General features: G+C 42.7%; 1 protein-coding gene across 5 annotated transcripts in view; it reads left to right on the forward strand.

Moving 5' to 3' along the window:
- Positions 1–22,396, forward strand: part of CPM (carboxypeptidase M) — a 33,831-nt gene extending 11,435 nt beyond the window's left edge. For 2 of the 5 annotated variants that reach the window (XM_075080847.1, XM_075080842.1), the window contains exons 3-9: positions 8,460–8,557; positions 16,585–16,757; positions 18,060–18,244; positions 18,486–18,656; positions 19,473–19,625; positions 20,625–20,773; positions 21,548–22,167. In XM_075080847.1, coding sequence (XP_074936948.1) covers positions 8,543–8,557; positions 16,585–16,757; positions 18,060–18,244; positions 18,486–18,656; positions 19,473–19,625; positions 20,625–20,773; positions 21,548–21,781 — 1,080 coding nt within the window. In that variant the 5' untranslated portion in view covers positions 8,460–8,542 and the 3' untranslated portion in view covers positions 21,782–22,167. Of the gene's footprint in view, positions 1–8,459; positions 8,558–16,584; positions 16,758–18,059; positions 18,245–18,485; positions 18,657–19,472; positions 19,626–20,624; positions 20,774–21,547; positions 22,168–22,200 lie in introns of those variants that run through there. The other 3 variants (XM_075080845.1, XM_075080844.1, XM_075080843.1) reach the window with 2 other exon arrangements.
- Positions 22,397–24,582: the final 2,186 nt, after the last annotated feature.

Genomic DNA, 24,582 nt, shown 5'->3' on the forward strand with positions numbered 1-24,582 from the left:
AGTTTTGGCCTCCTCTGCCTCTGGTGGTAAAAGGGTAGGCCAAATAAAACTGCTGAACCTGGATAAATTGTACTTAAAACCAAAGCATCTCCCTCCTCATGCCTGGCTTGTGTTATAAGCACTCATTCTGCTCATGATGATCCAATGGTACTACTATGAAATGGGTAATAGTTTGTTCTTTTATGTATACAAGAACTTCCCTGAAAATTACTAGATACGTACCAGTTTCACACCTTTCTCAGAAAATAAAGCACACATTTTTCAAAACTAGGTTCGCTGTGGTAATAGAAGCAAGAGTTGGTGAAAAGGAAAAATAATCTGGTTTCTGGGAGTGAATATTAAATCAGTTAGTGTAAATAGCGGGGAAAGCCTGTTTAGGTTAATTTTGTGTCTGTAGTGTTCTCTTCTTCTTGGTGAGCAATACTGAATAAGGTTAGTGTATATTAATTAAAAAAAACCCCAGCATTCTCTTCTGTTTTTTTTTTGTTGTTGTTGTTCTTTAATTTCTTTAAAAATTATTTTTATTGCTTGATTTGTGCTCAAATAAACTACAAGGTGCTATTGTAGAGAGTGTGCTCTGGATTGGCAATTTTTCATCTTTGTGTGTATGAAGAGTCTGCTCAGCTTGACTGTGAGAACTGGAAATGGTAGTGTGATGAGTCATGCATGTGTAAGAAAGAAGGGTTGTTGTTCTCATAAGATACAAGTCCTGTAGAGTGTCTAAAGCAGCTGTGATGTCCCAATCAACCAAAGATTTGTAAACCTTTAGAAAGATAAGCAAGCACATAAACCATGTTCTCATTTGGACTTCCTTTCTCAAGTGCTTTGGTTACAAATAAACAGTATCTAGGTTTTTTTTAAAGAGCCATCAGTTATTCCTATAGTTCTGCTTATAAGGTACTGACTCTAAATTGGATTGGCTGGTATAATCTCTGGAAGTAGATATGTGTTTATTAAATAGTGTGAAATTGTTATTTTTATTTTTTGCCTTTAGAGAGAGAGAGAGAGGGGTAGCCCTGTCCCCGTGAGAAGGGATACATGGGAAGAGACCAGAAGTGTTAAAACAAGCAGTGGCTCCAGAGTAGTAACTGTGTCAGTGGTAGCGCATCTGTTGCTGAAACATTCTGGTCTTTCGTATATCAAGAAATGCCACAAACTTGCTGAGATAGGACTGTGTATTAGCATTCAGAAAGTTGACAAGTGGAAATACAGAGCACAGGATAGTCCTAATACTTTGAAATCAAATTTAAAAATGCTACACAGGTATTGTACCAATTGGTCTCTCTTGCTGTTATCCTCAAACAAACATTTGTTTCCTTATCAGTGATTTTTACTTCTTCCAATAGCTTATTAAGAATGGTGTGGTTAGAATAGTTCTTGCGAAGTATGATCTCTCTTACAGTCTCTCCATTAAGCAAGGTACCTGGGGAAACAAAACAAGTAGTAGAATCTTTGCCCCCTTCCCCAAATAAGAAGTGCTATCAGTCTGGGCGGAGAGGTGGCCATGGTACACCTGCAGTCTAATGATACCTTGGGCTCTTTTGTATTTGTTCCACTAACCTATGCGCTGTGCGGAATATCGCCAGGTATGCCTGGTTAACGTATGTGACTGATCTCTATCTTTTTAATCCTTCAAAATGCCTTGAAGACTGTCTTATATTTAAAGTGCTCCAGCTCTTCTTGGGATACCAACTTTTTTCATTACTAATGCTAATCCAGGCTGACTCTTTAGGTAATCCTTTCTGTCTCAGTGGACCATGAGAACATGGTATACTGACAGTGAGGATAAACTCACAAAAGAATCTGATGTACCATAGTTGTTCATACAGATGCCTATCTGATCCTAGCTTCAGGTATGTTGGTTATTCTGAGTATAAACTAGGCATTTTGTGTGTTTTCCAAGCAGACAGCTGCCTTTTTTGGCTGATAATCTACAAAATTTATATCCCCAAAGGGTACACTTATATTATTTACCATAACCTGGAAGGTGCGTTCCTCATCAGCCTGGCTAGATTAAACTCACATATTTGTTCATGTTCGTAAGGCTACTTTTGCAATGCTACTGCATCAGTCATTGTGATTAAACACTTCTGGTTATATGCATAGTGTGTTGGTAACTCAAATTCTGTTAGTATCTGGATTGAGCCATGTGTGCTGTTGGGCAGTCCCCTTGCAGGAGTTCCAAACTAGCTCTAGACTTTCCAGCTTGAATTGGTGATGGCAAATCAGAGTACCACAGGGCAAGGATGCTGCTGGTGCTTGCTTAGCAAAAGGGAATTGCTCCTGAAGTCCTTCATTAGGTGTGATAGTGTTTAGCTGGAAGACGGTATCGCCCCACCGTTACCATGAAGAAACTAACACTTTGTCTTCATATTGAACCTTGGAAGCACAATACTAAGTTACCTAAGTATTTAATATCTTTGTATATCCGTCTTCTTGCCTATGTGTGTGAAATAGGTGGCAATTGTACGCCTGTGTTACATACTGGCAGTACTGAGCTTTGCAGGGAATGCAAGTACAGATCAGAAAAACCAAAAGCCAAAGAATGGTTTGCATTAGCATGGAAACAGATTTACCATTAATGTGACTTAAAAGGTAGAAGTAATAGAGCCAGAACTGGTTTCTTGATATCTCTCTTCCTGTAAGATAAGGAACTTTATGTAGTAATTAAGCATAGTTTGACTTAGTCTCAGAAAATAGGTGTCAGATGCAGCTGGGAAGATACCCTGACATAGTTCTGCAATAAAAAGAAAACTGTAAAGATGCCTTAGTATCTTGCATGGTAACAATTAACCTAGATTTACAGTAGTATTACAGGTAACCAGTAAGGATGGGGTATCCCAAGACATATCAGAATATGTTGCCAAATGCAGTTAGGGAAATGTTTCCAATATTAGTACGCATAGGTAAAGTGGATTAAAAAGCGTATGAGGGACTATGTGGGAATTGTGGTATATCTACAGAAGAATTTATCAAGGAGTGATTCTCATGCCATCCATCTCCCCACAATATTTTGTGTAAGTAATGCAGATGCTAGTTATTTGCATTGTTTCTTTCTTCTGTCAAACCGTAATTATGTTGTGGTTGCTCTTGCAGTGGAAGCTGTTATAAAAATTAGCTGGTATCTTTATTTCATTACTGTTACTTGGTGTTCTCATCATAGAACCTAGGCGGAAGCTCTTCTGCTTATACAGGAATTGAGCAGGATTGGTGCAAGCTACACCTGAGGCATAGCCACCACCCTGTTACGTTCTCATTGAATGAAACCATGTCTGTCTGGTCCCCCTTCTTATTTTGAAGTGCTTTGATTGTATGCTTTGGGGGTCAAAACAATATATTTTAAAATTTTTTTGTGGAGCACAATAGAATGAAGCCTTGATGAGGCAAGTTCTCAGGACTGCTGAAATATATGCAGTCAATATCAATCTGAAGAATAATTATAAAGCTTTTAAGTTGTTTGCACTTTTCTTTTTAACTTTTTAGTAGTAAGAAAAGAAGGTAGAGGTGGCCTTCCCTACATCTCAGGGCTGGATCTTTCTGGGTAATATGCAAACCACCCTGATAATATGCTACCTGGCCTGAAGAGTTTGTTGCCAAACATGGGATAAGTAAGAGTAAAAATGAGTAAGTTTTAAGGAAGTGGATATGAAATACAAAGAGAATTGTTGTGGCGTGTATCAAATCTCAAAGGTATATTTTTTGAGGTCATTACTTTACTTGGTATAATATCATGTTGTCTTTTTTCGTAATCTAGTTTTATGCATTTTGTAGGTAACATAGATGGATCCAAGTAGATTTGTATCTGAGGCTTGGATTTTAGACATCTAAAAACTCAATTTTCTAGCCAGTGTCAGAGCAAGTTTTGTATGAGCTATGTTCAGTGCTGTACTGTTAAATAGGTATTCGGTCAGATCTGGAGCCAGACTAGACTGGTTTTGACAATGTTTCCCACAGCCTTCTCCTGGGCAAATGGGCAAGACAGAGATTGGATAGGTGGCCCGTGAGATAGTTAGGAAACTGGCAAACAGGGTGGTCATCAATGGTGTTTACTCAGGCTGGCAGCCTGTCACAAGTGGGGTCCCCCAGGGATCAGTACCGGACCCCTGCGCTATTCAATATCTTTGTAAATGATCTGGACTATGGAATTGAAAGAACTGTCACCATGTTTGCTGATGACACCAAACTGGGTGGTGAGGTGGGACAAGTCAGAAGGGTGAGCTATCTTAGAGAGAGCTGGATAGGCTGGAAGAGTGGGCTAGCAAGACCAGGATGAACTTGAACAAAGGCAAATGCAAAGTCCTGCACCTGGGATGGAATAACCAAAGAGCCAGTACAGGCTAATATCTGTGTGGCTGGGGAGCAGCCTTGCTGAAAGGGACATGGGGGTCCTGGTTGACAACAAGCTGAACAGGAGTCAGCAGCATGCTGCTGCAGCAAGAAAGGCAAATCAGAATCTGGGCTGCCTCTGCAGGGGCGTTACTAGCTGACATAAAGATGTGATCATCCCACTCTACTCAGTGCTTGTCAGGCTGCACCTGGAATGCTGTATCCTGTTCTGGTCCCCACAATTCAAGAAAGATGTGGACAGACTGGAGAGGATCCAAAGGGGGGCAGTGAAGATGATCGAAGGGCTGGAGAACCTGGCCTGTGAGGAGAGGCTGAAGGAGTTCAGGCTTCTCTCCCTGGAGAAGAGAATGAGCAGGGGGGAACCTCATCACAGGACCCTAGTACTTAAAGCGTTGCTACAAAGAGGATAGAGGCTCTCTCTTCACAGGGAGCCACATGGAAAAAGTCAAGGGGCAATGGATACAAGTTGCACCGGGAGAGGTTTCATCTCAATATAGGAAAGAATTTTTTCTACAGTGAGAACAATCATTGACTGAGAACAACTTTCCTAGGGATGTGGTAGAGTCCCCATATCTGGAAGTTTTCAAGAGTGCTCAACAATCTCATCTAGGCTCCCTTTTCCATGAAAGGCTGGACCAGATGATCTTTTGAGGGACAATCTCATCTAGGCTTCCCTTCCCATAAAGGGCTGGACCAGATGTTCTTTTGAGGTCCCCTCCAACCTGGGCTGTTTTTTGATTCTGTGGTTGCTTCTGTGATTAAATTGTTCTTGGACCTTGAATTCTAATAAGAGTCAGCCTTTCTTCCTCTTCTCTCTGTCCTGTGCCTTTCTAGGCAGGGACTACCTCAACATGGATCAGCATTACTACAGTTCCTACCCATGAAGTCAGCAGGCAACGTGTGATCAGCCCGGGAGGACTCTAGTCAGCCTATTGCTTTTTCAGGGTCAAAGTGGACTTTCATGCAATCTTTTAAATGAGTAGCCTAACCTGAGTGGTCCTGACAGTGGGTCTGGTGCATCGCCCAGTCGTTTAACTCAATTTCCTATCCATAACTTTCTTTGAAATGACAACAATTCTTTTTGGATAAATTAAGCTTTAAAGAACAAAGTGAAGACAAATTGAAATAAATTTCAGAACAAAACAAACCAGGGAGTGCAATCCGGATGGTGACATCTACAAATGATTGGGCTTCTTTCCCACTAGATCTGGAGATCGATTTCAATTATCTGCCTTAATTCCCAGTATCTGTTTAGGATACTGATACTATGTCATGAACTGTGACAGTGCTAGAAAATTTTAAAAAAGACAGCTCATGCCACTAGAAGCTGTGTGATCTGGCTCTGTTCCAATACAAGCCTTGTTACTTGTCCTGAGACACAGTTAGACACACATGTTTGTCTTGATTACTTGAAATACACTTCACTAATTAGTTGAAGTCAGTTCTAGTTTGGCAGTGAGAAATGGCTTTTTGTTATACATTCAGTTGATTCAAAGCATGGGAGGTAGCTTAGCTGTTCACTTCAGGTACAAAAAGAGAGTTATCTAGGCTTTGCTGATTAAAGGAAACATTATCTCTATGCTGAATCTTTTTATATGAGTAAATTACTGCTCTATGGAAAGAAGTCTTACATCATCCCTCATAGGTACACTATCCAGTACTGCAGGCTGAGCAGACCCAGGAATTTATTTTAATTGTTAATGGTAGGTTTAATACTTCTCACAAGCTGGAAACACCAGGAAATAATTGGAGTCTCAGTTCATGGGAGTGTTTATCATTTAGATGGCCCTCACACAAACCATAAACAGTCTAAACACTAATACTGGAAAGACCAATTTAAATCAGTGCTTAATGCTAGTCTATACTTAGCTCTTCCTTGTGTTTCCCATGAGTGTAATTTCATGGTGATAGCAGCAGGAATGAGCACTGTTAATGGCAAGGCACTGGAAATCTTTTTTAATCTGAAATCAGAATACAATATTACCTGTAGAAAGTATTAAATGATAGAAATTACTATAGCATTTTAGCCATACTTGGACTCTTGTTGCTTTAGTATATATAGTACTGAATCAGTGCTAGCACCGCTATGAAAAAGCAGCTAAAGAATATGGCAGTGTTCTACATCAGCTCATGAGATGCTCAGAAAAGTCTGTAGGCAATGGATGTGGATGTCTTCATTGCTAGTAGTTGGATTTGAAATGGCCCTTGTGATCTGCTTCCATTCGAATAAAACCAGGGGGTAATACTAAGGTCTGGTTATTGGTGAGATAAGATGCTTCATGTTCTAGGGTCTACAATATTGTTTGGCTGCTGTGATTTGTTGGGTGTTTTCTATATTAGATAATAATTATATATAGAAAGGTAATATAAATGTTGTGAGTATATTGGTTGGTTTAATGTCCTGATCCTGCACTAAGCTATTTCACCTTCTAGGTCACTGCTTTGTGCCTCTGTAGGAAACGGTCAAGGATTTGAGGAAACTCATGCTTTTAATCAGCACTTTTTTCACTTTAACTCTGAGAGGACTTTTTACATGTAATTTACTGAACCTGTTGTCTCTAAGATATTTTGAAGCCCTGTGTGTGTGCTGATAACAGGCAGTCCCAGGGCTGAATGAATTTATAAACTTATACGTCTTCTCTGTAGGAAACACACATTTTACAGATTAGCTGTATCCACTTCCATCTAGAAGAAAGAGCTGGGACACGTTCAGGCCTCAGTGGAGTTTCAGCGCATCTTGTAGTGTTCCTTCTGTCCTTCAACATTTTTCTCCCATTCCTGAAGGTACTGCAGCTGCTGCAGCATTTTTGTTTTCCTTTTTAGCTATGTGACTGTCTCACTGCAGCTGTAGCATGAGGTCCTTGGCTTCCACCTCTGGGAAACTGTTATGCTCCAGAGTTTATTTACTGCAGATTTGACATTCCACAAAGGTTTAGAAAACAATGCTTTCTATAGTACTGCATGTAGCAGCACCTACATTCTTCTTTTCTGTAAGTAACGATGGTTGGACTCGGCTGCGACAGCTCAATGGTCCCAACAAACCCTGCGTGAGAGCTGGGGACAAGCAGCATGCATGCAAGGTCTGGGTGTTAGCCATCTATAGGCTGTGACCGCTGTTGTCAAGGTCCTGGTCCAGTTTCATTGCTGCCACCTACTGAAACTAGAGCTTTCCATCTCATCGAGCAGACTAGAGGGAAACGTAGTGTTGCAGATGAGATCTGAAATGCCACAACATCACTAAAAATAATAATAAAAAATGCCCCCTTCCCCCTTTAAATGAGGATTTCCAAAATGTTTGTTTATTTTGTTACTTAAAGTTCAGCTTCCTGTGCAGCTTTAGCGGTCCTAACTAATATTCTTTCTGTAGCTATTAATTCCTTCCCTGCTGGGTTTTGTTTTGTTTTTTTTTTCTGGAATATGTGTCTGATTCAGCTCTGCCTGGTATCTTCTGTTTTCTGAGCAGTAACTCCTGAATGCATTTAGCTCTTCTGTGTCATCTTTAATACAAAAAAAAATTATGCTCTTTCTTTGTGATAATGGAAATATCTGTATGTACTTCAGAAAACCCTTGTAATGATTTAATATTTTGGGGGGAAGAGTGTGTTTTATTTTAAATACTCTTTAGTTGCGTGGTGACTTTACTTGGAAAGATCTTGCTTGCTAAACTTGATTTGAAAAATGTTTATTACAACATAAAAACCCAAACTATTTTCTTGCACTGGTTAAATGCTTTTGAAATTGCAGGATTCACTTACATGCCTTTGGTCAGAAGGCAAAACATATTTATTCCTGTAATTAATTTAGCAAGTACTCGTAGGATAAAAAAGCCCACAGTCTGCTTTGATATGCTGTATATAGGACTGACTGGGCAGCAATGAAATATAAGAATTGGTGCACCGGTTTTAATGACCAACTCTCTTGGTTTTTGTTTTTTTGGTTTTTGTGGTGTGTTTTTTTTTTGTTTTGGTTTTGGGATTTTTTTTGTTGTGTGGGTGGGGTTTTTTTGTTTGTTTTGGTTTAGGTTTTTTGATTTGTTTGTTTTTTTTTTCTCTAAGGTTTGTATCATTTTACACTTGTTTAAAAAAATGTCTTTTCCCCTTCCCCTCTTAAAGGTAGAGACCTGTGGGTTCTTGTTCTGGGAAGGTTTCCAACCCATCATAAGATTGGCATTCCAGAGTTCAAGTATGTTGCTAATATGCATGGGGATGAGGTACGTTTCAACTTTTGCAATGTAATTTATACCAAATACACTTACCAGAGGTTTAGAGTGAACTTCTCTCAGGTGTGTGCTACTTATTATTAAGGTATATCATACCTCAAAGGAGACCTAATACGTGTGTATGTCTTGAGGAATTTCAAGAGTAAAGTTCCCTTGTTTTGGTGGAAGGGCTTTAGGACACCTTACATCACAGTGAAGAATCGTACACCTAAGACCTCTCTTAAGTAGAGAGCTTTGTCTTCTCCATGTGGATAAACTCAGAGGCTTTAACTTTCCTGGCAATGAGTCAGATGCAGTAGTTTGCTTGTGTGTTGTTATTGCCTAGGCATGAAGCGTGACTGATAGAACTCTTCAAATACATCCTAAGATTGAATAATAATTCCTGTGAAGCACCAAATGACTTATTTTAGAAAGAACATTTCTCTTGGGAACCTTAAGCTAGGAATACTTAGATTCACCTGCAATAACACAGTGAGTACAAAACAAAAAGCACTTTCAGGCTTAACTTGCTGTGGAAAGAATGCCCCCTTATTAATGAAACAGGAGATAATGCTGATTGCAAGCCTTCCTGGTATAGTACATGAATCTGGAACAGAAAGACTTGAAACTTCACTCTTCTCTATAATCTCTTCTTGCTTTCTACTTCCCTTATTCTTAAGCTCTAACTGCTTTTATTAGTCATGTTCAGAGTAAGCTTAAACTACACAATATATTTCTATGCAGCCTTTAATGTGAAGGGTAAATAATTCAACAGAGAAATGGCAAATGTTATATTTAAATATATGTACATATGCTACACTGAATTCCCAAAACTAAGAAATACAGATGTAGTAGGAAGTGTGTCCTGTGTAAAGCATAGCATATCACAAGCTATTGCTATTACCAATACTGTGTGTGAGCACTTGCACGCCTACAGGCACTTGTGACTCAATGTGCCAAGAATTTTCCCCAAGTTAGACTAGTTTCACCTCGTTTGACAGTGGCTGTGCTCAAAGTACTGCTGGGAGTCTGACTGCTTTGGAATTTAATTGTGTGTGGGAGGAAGCTGATTCATGGTTCCAAATGGGTACATGTGTTACTGGATGCCCCAGATAGGGTTTTCAACTTTTAAGACCTGGTGCATGTCAGCAGGGTAGGCCAGGGAGCCCAGGAACGGAGGCTCCATGTGACTATCCCTGCAGACTGCTGAAGGTAAATGCAAACTTATGGCTACGGATGAGCCAGCTTTGGTGGGAGAGAGGTGGAAGGCAGGATATGATCTTAGCCAGAATGGCCTGGCTCTCAAACCCAATAATGCTGGACTGCCGAAGGCCACTCCTCTTATTGGAACCTCTACGATGCACCACTCCGGCCATCATCACTGCTTTGACCATGGAGACACACACTGCATATCCACAGGGTCAGGAATTGCTGGAGATCAGGTGACCTGGATCACTGCCTAGGATCTAAATTTTTATCTTGACTTTGTGAGGCAATGAAGTGAGACTTTTTGAAGTATCTGGCACTATATCTGAGTCTGTCTGAGCAGGGTTGATCCTTGAGCTGCCTAGGTATCATATCGCACGAAGTGCCATGCTACATTCTAGCTTGTTCATTAGACCAAGCAGACACATAGGGAAGATTCTGGAAAGAGAGCTATTCCTCCTTTTCAGGCCTCATTATGATCTTTGCCTAATTCCTTTTTTGTGTATGGATATAACGCACAGTTGGTGTTTGTTTTTCCTATCTGACCATAAATGTATTTCAGATGGCAGGAAATGAATACCTCATATAGGGAGGCATTGGAGAACTTGAATATTTTTTCCCATAATCTAAGATTCTGCTAGACTATTCACTGGGGAAAGATTCAACTACCCCTATAATATATTAAGCAGATAAGCTTTGCACTAACTGTATGACAAACTTCAACTTGCATTCCACAGTCTTTCATGACTTAAAATTGCAAGATTTCATTGATCTAGTTAGGTCTTTTGTGCTTCAGTGATGCTTGCCAAAAACAGTACAAAGTGAGAAAAGTTCTGTTCTCAAGTGTTGGTTGGTGATGCTGCCCTTCTAACCTGTCATGGTCACACAAATGACACTTCTCTGTTTTGACTCAGCTGACCAGCTGCTCCTAAAACCTAAAAGTTGGGGGGAGCCTGAACTGCATGTGTGCAGGCTGTTCACATGTGCTGCTGGAAGAAGACTTAGGTTATTTGGAGAGCTGCCCAACAGGAAAGTTCTAGTAAAATAATGTAAGTACACAACATCAGGAAGAGAGTATTTTTTTGAGAACTGGAAAGATTTTTTTTAAGTCAGTTAATTTTTCTTAATACTGTAAGATGTGACCAGCCAAGGTTTAAATGATTTTATTTTGTGATCACCATTGCCAAATAAGGTGAACTTTTGCCCCAGAGATGCAACAAAAGACTTCTCCCATTCTTTCTGTGCCTGTATGAAGCTGGATGCCATTTTTAGCAGTACTTTTTGTTTAATCCAAGACAGATTAAAACTGATAATTAGAGGTAGTTCAGTCACTTGCAGCTATGTGAGACTTTAATAATCAAAATGCACTAACAGACTGCACAAAATGCACAAGTCTGTGAAATGTTGTTAAAGTCTGCAGTGGGGAAGATGAGGGAGAGGTTTCCTGCTCTTCTGGGGCAGCACTCATTCTGATTTAGCCAGCAGCCTCCCTTGTCCTAGGCCTGTACCCTTACTTGAAAGATCTGCTCTTCCTCAGTGTGTACACTCACTCTGGGTGGAAAAACTTCCTCCACTTCACATCAACCACAACCAAACCCCAAACGCTCCTAAGTCGTCAATGGAGCAGAAGTACCACCTTTTGACCAGCTGTGCCAGTGACCTGAGTCCAATCTACACAACTGAACCACAGGATCTAATTAGAAGACTGTTCCTAAACCATGTATATCACTGTAGGAAAACTCTAAGGAAAAGCACATCTGAACAAAATGTAAACTACCCGTGCCTTTCTGCTTGGCCCCTTTAATGTATTAAGTATATGGCTTCCTTAACTTTCTGCAGTTATAGTGTAACTGGGCCATCACAAGACAAACTCTTTCCCAGGATGGTAAGTAATGCTGATACCAAACCTTTTCTCCTAAATCATCCACTTCTGATAATTTTCTTTTCTTCGTGTAATAGTATTTTGCCTCTTTTATTACGTGAAGCTGAGCCTGTACTGATCATACAGAGCTAGCCTACATGAAAGGATGTATTTATCTTGCCAGCTTATTTTGTGCTTTAAGTTTAAGCATCTAGACCCTATTTTCCATGTCATCACAGACATAGTCCTATCCACAGAGGGTTTCCTAAGATATGGTGACTTATTAGGTGTTGGGTGGCTGAGTTAGATTTAGTTGTGATCAATAAAATTGGGGCTTAAAAACAACAAACTAGTGAGTCTTGTGTAGAATTTCTCACTCTCATTTCTAAAAAAAATGAATGGGAGCTCCATTAACACTATCAAAATGCCACTACTAAAAAACGTGGGTTTTTTAATCACCAGGTTGGGCAAAAAGAGTTGTGTCCACATACTGTACAGTCTGCTGTAAGGAGTTTTCAGCACATATTCTTACGTCCTTTGTGCTGCGCAATATAATCGGAAGTGGTGTGGCAGGGAAACAAATATGTGCTCTAGAAAAGAGAATAAAAAATATGTATGGAGCAGTGAACTATTTTCCACCTGGCTTCAGCATCAGCTGATGTGATGTAAAGAAGGTAGGAAGCACCAGAGATTTCAAAATTCAAAGAAACCAAATCTATTTGCTAACCTCAGACTTTTAAAAAAAGCTGGATACTGCTGAGATCTCTTTCAGTACAGGTGGGGCTGCTGCGTCACCCCAGTTACCTTCTTCCTTATCTTCCCTCCCACTCTTCTGAGTGGGAAAAGAAAAAGTGATCCATTTCTCAACCAGGTGAAGCCTGTGCTGAGAAGCCTGAAGCCTGTGGAATTTGTCCAGGTGGCAACATCTTATGCCAGTTACTAGTTCAAAAGCAGGCCTTATGTTGCCATTTCCTTCAGTGATAAACCAAGGAACTGCAATTCCCTGTCATACATGTAATAGTTCTCATTTCCATAGCGATTACTGCTGTAGAAATAAATGGATACGTGCCAAACTGTGTTTGCACAAAGAGTCGCTTTAACACTGGTGTATTTTAGTAAAGAAGGACAAACACAGTGCGGTGTGTCGCAGCCCTGCATAACAATTAGTGCTGTACAAGTGTTAAGTGCCCCACTTACAAGATGTTCTCTTTTAAGTGGTAAACCAGGATGGACAATTGGTTTCTCTGCTGTAACTCCACTTCCTTAGGCGGGGTTGCGCCGGGTATGCTGCGCTAGGTCTGTTAGAGCAGTCAGAGCTGGAGCAAGGAGGCTGGCCAGACTGTGTTGCTCTGAAACAGGTCCTACCTGATGGTTTGGATCTTTCTTTCAACATAGTTCAACTTAAAAACTGGGCCGCGTTTAAAGAAATAATTTAATCACAAAAATAGGCAGAGGCTATCCACCCATAGTCCCCTGGTATTAGGTCTCTATCATGTGGTAACAAAAACGTTTTAAAAACAGGGGTGCTGCAGTGAAGTGTTACGGTGCAGGTGCAATTGGAGCTAACCTTAATCTTTTAACTGGCTGCCGCTAGGGCTTCTTGAGTAAGCCCTTCAGTAGCTGAGCAGGGTGCTGACCCAGCCATGCCAGAAGTCATAGTCAGCAAGTTTAAGGGGTACTTCTACAGAAATGGCAGTCACACCCTTTTCTCCAGTGTTGAGCCATGCCCTGACGTAGCATGCTGCTTCATTCAGGGCTTCCCCTGAGGATCGCTGAAAGCCTTTCCTGCTGACGCTCTCCCTTTGGGGCATGCAAGGAAGCTGGCAGCTGAAAGTGCACAGAGACACTTAATGTCTGTCTCCCTAGAGGTGGGAAAAAGGGTTTTCCTTTGCTTTTGTGTCACCCCTCATCTGAGCCACCGCAGAACAATGAACCCGGGCATTGCCCTTGGGATACTGCAATTAAAACCAAATATTCATCATGTCTTCTCAAAGCCAAAGAGCACATAAAGGCCCCTGCTCTATACATCTTTGCACTAAAGTAGAGGCAGGTTAAGGTGTCTGTCAGCAACCTACCTCCACTGTGTCTAGATCCTTTATTTGAAACTCTAAAGTAAAACTAAATGCCTCATAACTTTCCTCCACAGGTACAGCTGACCTCTCTAGTAACAGGGTAAAGCTTGGCTGGGCAGGAGGTGACTTCCAAGGACTTGGTCAAAACTTGAGCTATACTTTCCCAGAATTGAAAATTTCCCCCCCTCAAAGACATCCAGATGTGCTTTCTCAAGAAACGCAGCGTACTCTGCACCACAATAAAACCACCCCTCTCACCACCGAAACAGAGTGGTAATAAATATATTCTTCCCCCACCAGGGAATTATCAAAGTACCAACCCTCTGTGACAGAGATTAGCTGAATTGTTTAATGTACTAAGTACTCAAGTACAGCAGTAGCTACACAAGGAATCCTAGAACATAGGGTTAGTTTTTAAAATACTGTATATATAAGTAAATCTGGGTTTAGCTCTTAAGTGCAAAGAATGTAATCTATGAAAAACTAGTCATTTTCCATTCTTCATAAGCATTTTCCTTTCCACCACCTTCTCTTGTTGCTTTTCTTTATCTTTGTTCCCCTTCCTGTTCCTGCTTCTCTGCCCTTTCTTTTCTGGATGACTTTTTCAGGCACTGAAGTATGGTAGGAGCAAAGACACTTTCCCAGTTCCTCCAGAGAGCAGTCTGGTCTTGTCTGTAGTTTAGCTGTCTCTGTGGTAGGGCTGTTCTTGTTGCTTCTGAGTCTGCTAGCTTTATCTCTCATGCCCAGGGCCATGATTTGGCTGACTTTTCTCCCCTCCTTTCTTCCCCCCTGCTCTGTATGCTTCCCAAGATGTCTATCACCCAGAGCTGGAACTGAGCTGCCTGTACAAGACAGGTTCTGTTGCGTCCCTTCTTAAATTTCATGGAGTAAATTTATCAAACCTGCAGAGCCGTCTGCTTTCATGTACTCAGGTGCTGTTTTGAAAACTACTGGTGGTGGAGGAAATTAGGTACCTTTTCCCCACCTTGCCAAAGCCCATTTGCTGTAGTGTTTAGAAAAAGAACCACTTAGTTATTGGGACAGTAAATGCATTTGTGTAACACAGCTTCCACTAGTGGATTACTGGATGGTAGCTTGCAGGAGACCATCAGGAGGTGACAGGCAAGGGTTAGAAAATTTGGGAACAAATCTGCTCTGGGGCAGACTGGGAAGAGATCCTTCTCTGTCCCTGTTCAAAGAGCATGGCAGAATGGTTTAAGTACCAACTCAGAGACCATGGCTGCCTTCAAGTACGACACTTAAAACAGTGCGATCCGCAACTTAGCGGAGTCATGTTTGATACTATGTTGTTTGTTTGTTTGTTTGTTTCTCCTGTGACTAAACAGCAATTGCCAGCTAACTGGCAAGATACGGTTTGCTCCCAGCCTGAAAGGCAGTTACACCCAGCCCTCCTTGCCCCATCGCGTACCAACCCAGCTCCTGCAGGCAGAGCTCCTGCTGGACGGTGTCTGTGTTCCTGTTCACCTCAACACCCAGAGCAGGATTTGCCACTTAAAATGCACCAATGTGAAAATTTAAAAATATATTAGTGCAGCAAATAGCAGTGGAGAAATATTCCTTTTCCCCTGCCCGATGTCACCTACCTTTTACGTTAGCCTGTACCAGTCTGAAAGCAAGATGTTTATCTGTGATACCAGGTTCCTCCAGTAATGCCACTCCATGTTCCTTGCTTTAGGAAAAAATAATTATTTACAGTATTTCCACTTTAGTGATGCAAGGTTCATTCTAAAAGATACTGAGATGCTGTAGCTCTGAGCTGGAGCCTGCAGTGATTTACCAGGCTTTGTTCTTGGAGATAAAGTAGAGATAAATTATCTCCAGAGCATGTCTAGTGGCAAGTCTTGATTTGTTCCCATCCCAGCCAGGGCTTAGGAACCCTACAGCGCCCTTGTGGCGTGGGGCACAGTGCTGCAGAAAGTGCTGCTGGAAAGTGTGGTCCAGTGAACACTCTACTGGTGTTTTCTGGGGTAGAATAGATTGTTCTTAACTCACTGGAGCTGGAACTTGCCACTATTTTGCCTGAAATCTGATAGAGTAGACCAAAGGGAGATGTCCTGCCAGCTTTCATGGCCTATACAAACTTAAATGAACAGAAATACTTATTTAGCTTTTTTTCTGCCGCTGCCTTCCCTTGATCCAAAGTCTGCACCCAAATGTCCTTCCGCATCTTTCTCTAAGGATGTAATATACCTGTTTGGTTTCCCTAATGCTTGTGTTCACAGCATTAAAATAAAGCAATGTAACAGAGAATATAACAGAAGTGTCTATGAGGTCTCTTTTGATCCTGCATTAAAATTGACTTCCCGTAAAAGGGGATCAGCAAGAAAAAGTCCCGCTCTGTAGCAGCCCGGAAAACATGGAAGGTGTTTCCTTCCTTTCTTCCAAACCAAATGTCACTGCCAGGTGGTGATGCACAGCACCAATGCGCATTGCAGGGCCCAGGGTCCCTCGGGCATCGGCACAGAGCTGACTCCGCAGGGCAACTGAGGTAACACAACGGTGCGTTTCCAGGCCCATGGGATCTTTAACAGGCAGGCTCTGCAGTTACAGTTTTTGATAAGGCTAGTCCTTATCCCTGCAGGATTTAAGCAGCACAGCTGACACAGTCTGTTTCCCATTACAGAAAAAGCTCTGGTTGATCTGGGTTTAAAAGCCATGTGAAAACCCTCCAGTGACTCTTTTCATCTATTAAATTACTGAAAATATATTTAGGGGAGAGCATTAAAAAAACAGCGTTGACCAGAATACTCTTGTATGCCTTTTATGTCTGTGTAATCCAGAAAGAAAAATGTGTAAGTGGAAGGTGGTGGGTCTTTTTTTCTTTTCCTTTTTCTTCTTCTATAGCAGACTTAAAATAAAATCTATGCTTCTTTATACAGACTGTTGGGAGAGAAATCCTGCTCCATTTGATAGACTTCCTGGTGACCAGCTACAGACGTGACCCAGTTATTACCCGATTGCTCAATAATACCCGGATTCATATCATGCCAACAATGAATCCTGACGGATTTGAAGCTACAAAAGTACCTGATTGTTTTTACACACGAGGAAGGTAAGGGTGGCTTAGAAGGTGGGAGCAGGTAAAGGAAATGGGTGGGGAGTAATAATTGGAAATAGCCAAGAGACTGAATCATCCTTGGTGGAGAGGGTAGCCTAGAGGATGTGTTAGGGCTAATTTTGGCGGTGCTGTTCTGAAGACACACTGTTACGGCATAGAGTTTTTGGAAGACTGAGTCAGACTGGTGTTTATATGTGGTGCGGCTAGAGAAAATTGGTCAGAAGGGTGTCATGAGCTAACCTTTTAGGCAGGAGACCCAGACTGCAAATAGAAGCACAATAACCTATTTAGACCTTTAGGGTCCCACAAAAAAAAGGAAAACTCCACCCACAGGGATCTATTTCAATTGGAGAACTCTGTAACTCTTCTTAATGAGAAAAAGTTGTGTCTAAGCTTGTTGAGTGGACTTCTAGAAATGTGTTTAAAGATCATGTTGAATGTAGATCTAATAAGAGGGAGGAGTTAGGCAAGCAGAGCTGGCTGTAATAGGTGCTGCGCTAACTCCAGTGCTAGGAAAAAACTTACGCAGAAGAAAACATAACGTAGCATTGCATCTTGTGCTACTTTTGCATTCTTTAATTTAGCTGTTGGAGAGACCAAAAAGGGGAGAAAAAGTTTAACAAGCTAGTGAAAAGGTAGTTTAGGTAGTTTAGTTCTCTAGGTGACCAGTGCAGTCCCCCCTTGTTATTAGGAAATAAATCCATTCCTCAGCAAATAGATAGGACTTCTATGGAGGGTGGTATTTTTTATCCCCTCACTGTCAAAGAGTTTAAGTAACTGAGTTTAAAAATTAATACAGCAGATGCTAAATACCCTCTCTACTCTCTGTACTGACCTGTCTGAGCAAAAAAGGAAGAGCATTTGCACAGGCTGGACCTTCTGGTACAGGGGGAAGAGAACATATCTTGTGTTTGAGTCAAATTTTTTGCTCCATGTCCACATCCACCTTGGTCTTCTATACTAGTGTGAAGAACATACGACATCCTCCTTATCTGGCTTAGGTTTTTCTAATTCACGTACGTGTCAGTGTGTACATGCTATACATGTGTTAAATGTTATTACTGGTTCTACCCAAAATACAATAGAAGAATTGTTTTATTGTGTGCTGTGAAAATCCCAGTGCTGCCAGAAAGCAAACTGAAGTCCATCTTCTTAATGCTTGAGAAGATTTGCAATGGTCATCTTGCCTGTTTCCTGAAGACGCTAGCAAGCCACAGACCTTAAGTGCTGGGAGGCTGGTGATGTGGAAGTGTCTATAGGCAGAACAGTAATGGGAATGTGTTCTTTCTTTCTAAGGTACAATAAGAACGGAGAAGATCTGAACAGAAATTTCCCTGATGCCTTTGAAAGTAACAGTGCTGACATTCAGCCAGAGACTCAAGCAGTAATGAACTGGATAAAAAATGAAACATTTGTTCTTTCGGCAAACTTGCACGGGGGTGCCCTGGTTGCCAGTTACACCTTTGATAATGGTAACACAGGTGAGCTAGTAGCAAACTCTTTTCTCCATGGCTGATTTAGTTGAGGAACATTAGCTGTACCAAAGCAAAATTAATAAGGATTTCGGCAAAGTTTTGCCAGCTGGGATGGGCAGACTTTGATAAACCCATCAAAATTCACTGCCTGACGTGGCTATTTGAGAGACGTTTATCCTGCACGTAAGCCAGCACTGTAGGTTTTGCCAGTAATGAGAGTTACAGAATGGCTATCTTTATCCTGCAGTTACCGGCACTTTGAAGGGCTATAGCAGATCTCCAGATGATGATGTGTTTATTCACCTGGCAAAAACTTATTCTTTCAACCATGCCAGCATGTACAAGGGGACTGGGTGTGACAACAGGCAAACCTTTCCAGAAGGCATTACCAACGGGTATTCTTGGTACCAGCTGGAAGGTAAGAACGTCAGTGATATTTTTTCAGCTGCGCCGGATACGATGTTCCCACTTTCTCTTGCCATATTTGGTGATGGAAGGGCTGTGACCGTGCCCAGAGCAGGGGGCTGATAAGGGGCGTAAGCCACCATGTTCATGCGGATTCCCCAAGCAGGAGGTGGGTGTTTGCAGACTCTCCCAGTCAGCAGTTACATAGTGAACGAGGCAGTCTCTGCTGCCGGGCTGCTGCTGTGCCCTTTCTTAAGGTCTGCGTAGAGTACACCCACGCACTGGTGTGGTACCAGGGCCTTGTCCTTTCAGAAAGAAAAAACAATCTTCTGTTTATTTATAATCTTTTTTTTTTTCAATGTTTGATTAATGAGAGAAATATTTTCATTACTGTTTATGTGTAGCCAAACAGAATATGGGTCCTGTATACTGTGGTGCTGCGTGTTGCTTTCACAGTCTGGATTCAGAGCCTTAAAAGGCTCTTAGTGGAGTTAGTGGCAAACTCCATGCCAGCCTGTGAATGTACTTGCCCCTGTTTAGTGGGGAGTACTTGAACAAATTTAAGTCAAAGGCCCACCATTCCTCAGCCGTAGTAATCACTCCCGAAATGCCACTGTGCTTTAGAACACAACGCTCTACATGTAACTGGAGTAATTAAGTTGGTTTTCCACAGGAGGCAGTAAATTCAGGTGTGGCACTGACAAATAATTTATCAGAATTACTCGTTACAGGTGTGATGCAAGTACCAACACTTTAACTCTGCTATATTCCTTCTAGCTTCGACTTGGTGCTTCTTTGCAGCTGAACACTATTTTATTTGACTTTTAAGGTGGAATGCAAGATTACAACTATGTCTGGGGACAATGTTTTGAAATTACATTGGAGCTGTCATGCTGTAAATATCCTCCAGAAGACCAGCTGGAAAAGTTCTGGCAAGACAACAAGGTTGCTCTGATCGAATACATAAAACAAGTACACCTAGGTGGGTACGCGAATGGGGAAGGGGGCTAAGGCTGAGCCGGGTCTGTGGGCAAAGTGGGGGCTCTTCAGCAGCCTGGCTGGGTGTCAGAGCTCGCAGGGGAGGAGCTCTGGCATCAACTTGGGAGCTGTGGCTTCTGAACAGCAAGTGCTGCAAGGCCAGGTTGGGGCTGGGGAGGAGAGCTTACACGTGGGAGGTGACCAGCACCACTACAGTGGTGTAGGGGGCTCAAAGCCTGCTGGGGCAGGAGCAAGGGACAGGCCCCAGGGCTGGCTTATGCATCCCCCACTCGCTCCTTCCTGCCTCGGGGAGTCCCGTAACCCGTTCCAGCGGTCTCGAAATCTATGTGTGCATGTGGGCAATGTTTCACTGGTCTTTGCTGCTTGGATTTGGTATTTTTGTAAGGCTTTTCCAGGTGTGATCTCACCTTCAGAGTTGGAAGAGAGAGCTGCTGCACAGAGAAGCAGTGGTGCTTTACAGCGAGTTGAAGGGTTTGCGGAAATCTTGCTTATCTTGTGTTTTGTTGCTCAGAATGTCTGACTGCTGTTTTATCTTTGCTTAATGCCAGCACCGCCTTGAAGGCTGTGTGTGAGAATTTAGGGAAACCATTTCGTAAGCAGACATTATTGGTATTCTGCCATTGGGAAGTACTAGGTAAGAGGCTGACTTATTTTAAATTTAAAAAAAGTACTGAAGATTGAAGCCTTTCGGTAAAAGACACGAACAATAAGCATACATGGTGCTTTCAGCAAATGATATTCAGAAGCAGAGATGACAACACTGCTTTCAAACTTCATGTGAGGGTAAACCACTAACAACAACGAAGGATTTTCTATTTTAGTTCCCTTCAGTACGACAGAAGTGACTAGTGATATTAAATGTGCTCAAAATCACTGAAATAGCCATAGAGTGCATCCAGCAACCACCAGCCTGGCTCTTCCAGTGAAGGATGCTCACCGCAGCTACAGGCTGCCAGCTCTCTCGCCTCTCCCTTCTTCATAGGTGTCAAGGGCCAGGTTACAGATAAGAACGGGAATCCTATTCCCAACGCCATCGTGGAAGCCCAAGGAAGGCCGCACATCTGCCCCTACAGAACAAATGAACAAGGGGAGTACTTCCTTCTCCTTTTGCCTGGGACCTACGTCATCAACGTAAGTGCGCGGCCTAACCGTAGCGTCGTCTCTCACTGCGTTGAGCTCCTGGCCGCAGTGGGGCTGCATCCTGACAGACCAGTGAGCTGAACTCGCTCAAGTCACGCACAGGAGCTGTCAAGGCTCTTTAGCAGAGTTAGAAGAAAACGGTATCTTAAAACATGAGTCAGCAGAAAGGAAGTTTTTTTGATACAGCAGCTCTTGAGTCCCCAGTGTTGGATGAGAGACAAGCACTCATCCGACCTAGGTGGCAGAGCCAGCTGGGGCAAGAGGCTGGACCACGGCGATGCTAGCTTGAGGTGTCTGAAACACACCGCAGAGGTCCTGAAGGGCGAGGAGGTGGAGGCTGGGACCCACGTAGCCCCAGGCAGGATGGGTGGACATGGCCAGTGGCAGCAGTTACTTCCTTGGGCAAAGTGGCTTCTCCACGGAGGTTGGTGGGAGCTGGTATTAGAGAACATCCGTTCAGCGCAGGCACTGCCTGCTGCCAGCCGGGGGCTTAGGCCTAAGCGTAACTGCAGGATTCCCTCTCTTGGTCAGCCCGGGGTGCACCCCATCATCAATAAATACTCTGGTTTCATCTCAGGGGTTTGGGGGGTTTAGTCTTATTGCTGTAATGTGAAAAACTTTACCCTTTTCTCAGTCCATGTTCTCAAACTTATGTTTAGAACACTTTGCCTTACACTGAAGGCTTAAATAAGCCCATTACATAAAGACTATTTCACAGCTGAACTCAACATTTCAAACCATTTCAAATCTTGTGTTTGCTCCTAGGCTACTGTACCAGGATTTAAATCGATGCTGGAGACAGTGGAAATACCCGACAACACTGGGAACTTCAGTGCTTTGAAACATGACTTCACTTTCTCAGAAGCCCCTATCGGATCAAGAGCTGCTTCATGCCCCAAAACTCCGCTCTACCAGGAGCTCCAGCGGGCTTCAGCTGCAGCAAAACCAACTCTACATATCTGGGGCTTAATGACCGTTATGCTTGTGATTTTCAGATAAAGTCAGGAATGACACAACAAGGCAAGGGAAACATCTTCCTGCACAAATGTGGCTTTTCTGGCAAGGAATTGTACATGCAAAAGAGTGTCTGTTTTTTGTAAAATACGGGCTTGACAAGCAATTTTTGATAGAGTATCATATTTTTCTACATCAGTATTACATGCTAAAGAAATTCTGTACAGCCCGGGGAGGTAACTGTAGAATTTTGATGCAGAAAGTGCAAATACATTCTGAAGTTGCTCAAGTTAAAAAAAAAAAGTCTAGGATTGTACTGCAAATGTTTCACGCCAACCCAGGTTCCTCGTTGAACCCACAGCTAATGTGCCACACGGGTTAGCTCAAGCCTAAGTTCTCATAATAAAGCCACTGCTATGAGTGAGAAATAGCATTTTTACGTACGTTCTTTCTTATGTGGGCAGCTGAAACCAGGTATGGCTCAGTCACAAAGACGTGGTGTAAGACAAGAAGATGGGAGTGGAGCACCCAGGGGCCACACTGCTGGAAGCTTGATGATAATCATCTGTGCCATCGGGCAAGAGAGTGACTCTGGTCTCTGGAAACTGCTCCTCTAAGGCAAAGCTATTAAAAAAATGGAAACCGTCCTTGACAGCTTTATCCTGTCGGTGCTGTCCATTTTTTACTGAATTTGGTGTGGAGCAGAACCACGTACGGCTTAGAATTTTTAAATCCAACTAGTTTTAGCCGTGGCGTCAGTGTGTTTAGGCACGCATCACAGCCCTGCGACTACACACGCTGTCTGGGCCGCATCTAACAGGCACATGCGAGGCTGGCGGGCAGGCACAGCAAGGCGCAGACCCCGTCCTGTCAGAGGTGGGTTTCAGGCGTGGCTGCTCTACCGGTGTCCCCTAGCCGGGCTGTGCAGGGCATTTTGAGGACCCTCTGAAGCAGTCCAACAACCACACAAGTTATCAAGAAAAGCCATTTAGTTCCATCTCCTGCATTTATTTTAAGATTTCCTTAAGCAATTTCAAAAGTAACCACAAGAGCTTATCTTTGGAAACATCAGGCTTTTCCTGGGCCCAGTAAACAAAAGTGCAGGGTGGCAGTTAATCTTTTGATGCCTTTTTAAACATACAGCCTCCACTGGGCACTGGAGCTCAGGCATCAGCCCCTCACCTACCCCTGGGCTCTCTTCCAGGCAGTGTATGAAGCTGTAAATACACTTTAGAAATTGAAACAGTGATGCCAGTTTGGAACAAGGGCTGTGTGTGCACACAATACCCCTTTTTTGAATGTTTTTCTTCATCTCCATTTGAATTTTCTACCTTTGCTCCCCCTCTGTACTGCTGTGGATGGTTTACCAACCAGAGGAGTAAATAATTATCCACTAATCCCTCCGCTGATTGCTCATTGCGATCCTGTCACTCACAGCACAAAGAACCAGAGACCCCCTAAGATTTACAATCCCCTAAAAGCATGAGATCTGTGGGAAGCTGAGTGAGGGCAGGAAGAGCCTGTACACCCATTCGCAGAATTAAAAATCTGTATGAAAAACTAAGCAGGAGAACTTCTAACAAGTCACTGAGGTGAAAAAAAGAACACCAAGGAGTATATAAACAAGTCTTTATTTAAAGCTTTTTAAATGCAACATAGTATTTAGTTTCCTCAGAAAAGGAAAAACTTAACACCAGAAGACAAACTCAATACACATGAAAATTCTCATCATAAGTGGATCCATACTCTGTGCAATTTGAGCAGACATCTGTATTTTAATGGTTACCTGCTGTGGCAGGGGGATTGCTGATTAGCTAAACGGTACGTGCCGTGGCAAGGTCCTGAAAGCGTGTCCATCAAGGAGTAGTGGCAAAATTGCATAGGTGTTTGAATTCCCTATGAACCAGTCTGCTTAACAGTTCTTCCAACTACATGCAGTCCCAGAGCAAAGTAAGGCTGCTCCTGGAAAAGCTCTGGGGTACTTTAGGTACGTAATTGTCGTGTTGACGGCTATTTAGCTTGAAAATGAGCTGTCCTTTAAAAGTCAGGCTGTTAAGTTAAAACAACATCTACTCAGAAGGGGAGACACCACCTTATGTATCACCAATAAATTTTACATGTTGAATATATATATATAATGTACTACAGAGAGGCATTCACTTGAAGCTTTCAGTGCATCTGTGCTAAACTTAAAAAAAACCAAACCAAACAAAACCAGCACACATTAGTTAAAAGCAACAATTTTCCATGATCAGTAAGTGCAATCCATTGCTAGAAGATCCCGTAAGCCCAGGTTTCTGGGGATTTTTTTGCTTTACATCGCTTGTGCAACCTTTAAACAAGAAGTAACTCAAGACAAGATGTTGACTCCAGTACGGACACGCTGGAAAAGTCGGGTGAGTCGGGCAGGTAACCCTCGGTGCAGACAGGCCTGACGGCCAGGAGGGTGCTGGCCTACGCAGGCTGGAGGTACGACAACACGGGGCGTGCAGCACAGGTTGCCCTACGCACACTCAAAGCCCGCCGGCACCGTCAGTAATGAAGAGTGGCCGACAGAGCTCAGGCCTGACACAAACGTTGCCCATCCACCAGTCCTGAGCTCAGGCCTGGTATTAACGCTGCCCGTCCACGAGTCCTCTGCAAGTGCTCAAAGCTCTTCCCTGCAGGGAAGCGCCACACCTGCAAATGCCCCTTTGTAGGCCAAGCATTGCACAACGAGATGTTGCACCTTCCTGGAATGGCTGCTGCCCCACCACGCGTGGGGCAGGTTAACATGCTGCCTGAATTAACTGCTTTAGAATTATAAACCCTACTTCTAAAGTTACGCCCTAATGCAATAGCGGCTT

Source organism: Phalacrocorax aristotelis, chromosome 1 (genome assembly GCF_949628215.1).
Source record: "Phalacrocorax aristotelis chromosome 1, bGulAri2.1, whole genome shotgun sequence".
NCBI classification, from domain to species: domain Eukaryota; kingdom Metazoa; phylum Chordata; class Aves; order Suliformes; family Phalacrocoracidae; genus Phalacrocorax; species Phalacrocorax aristotelis.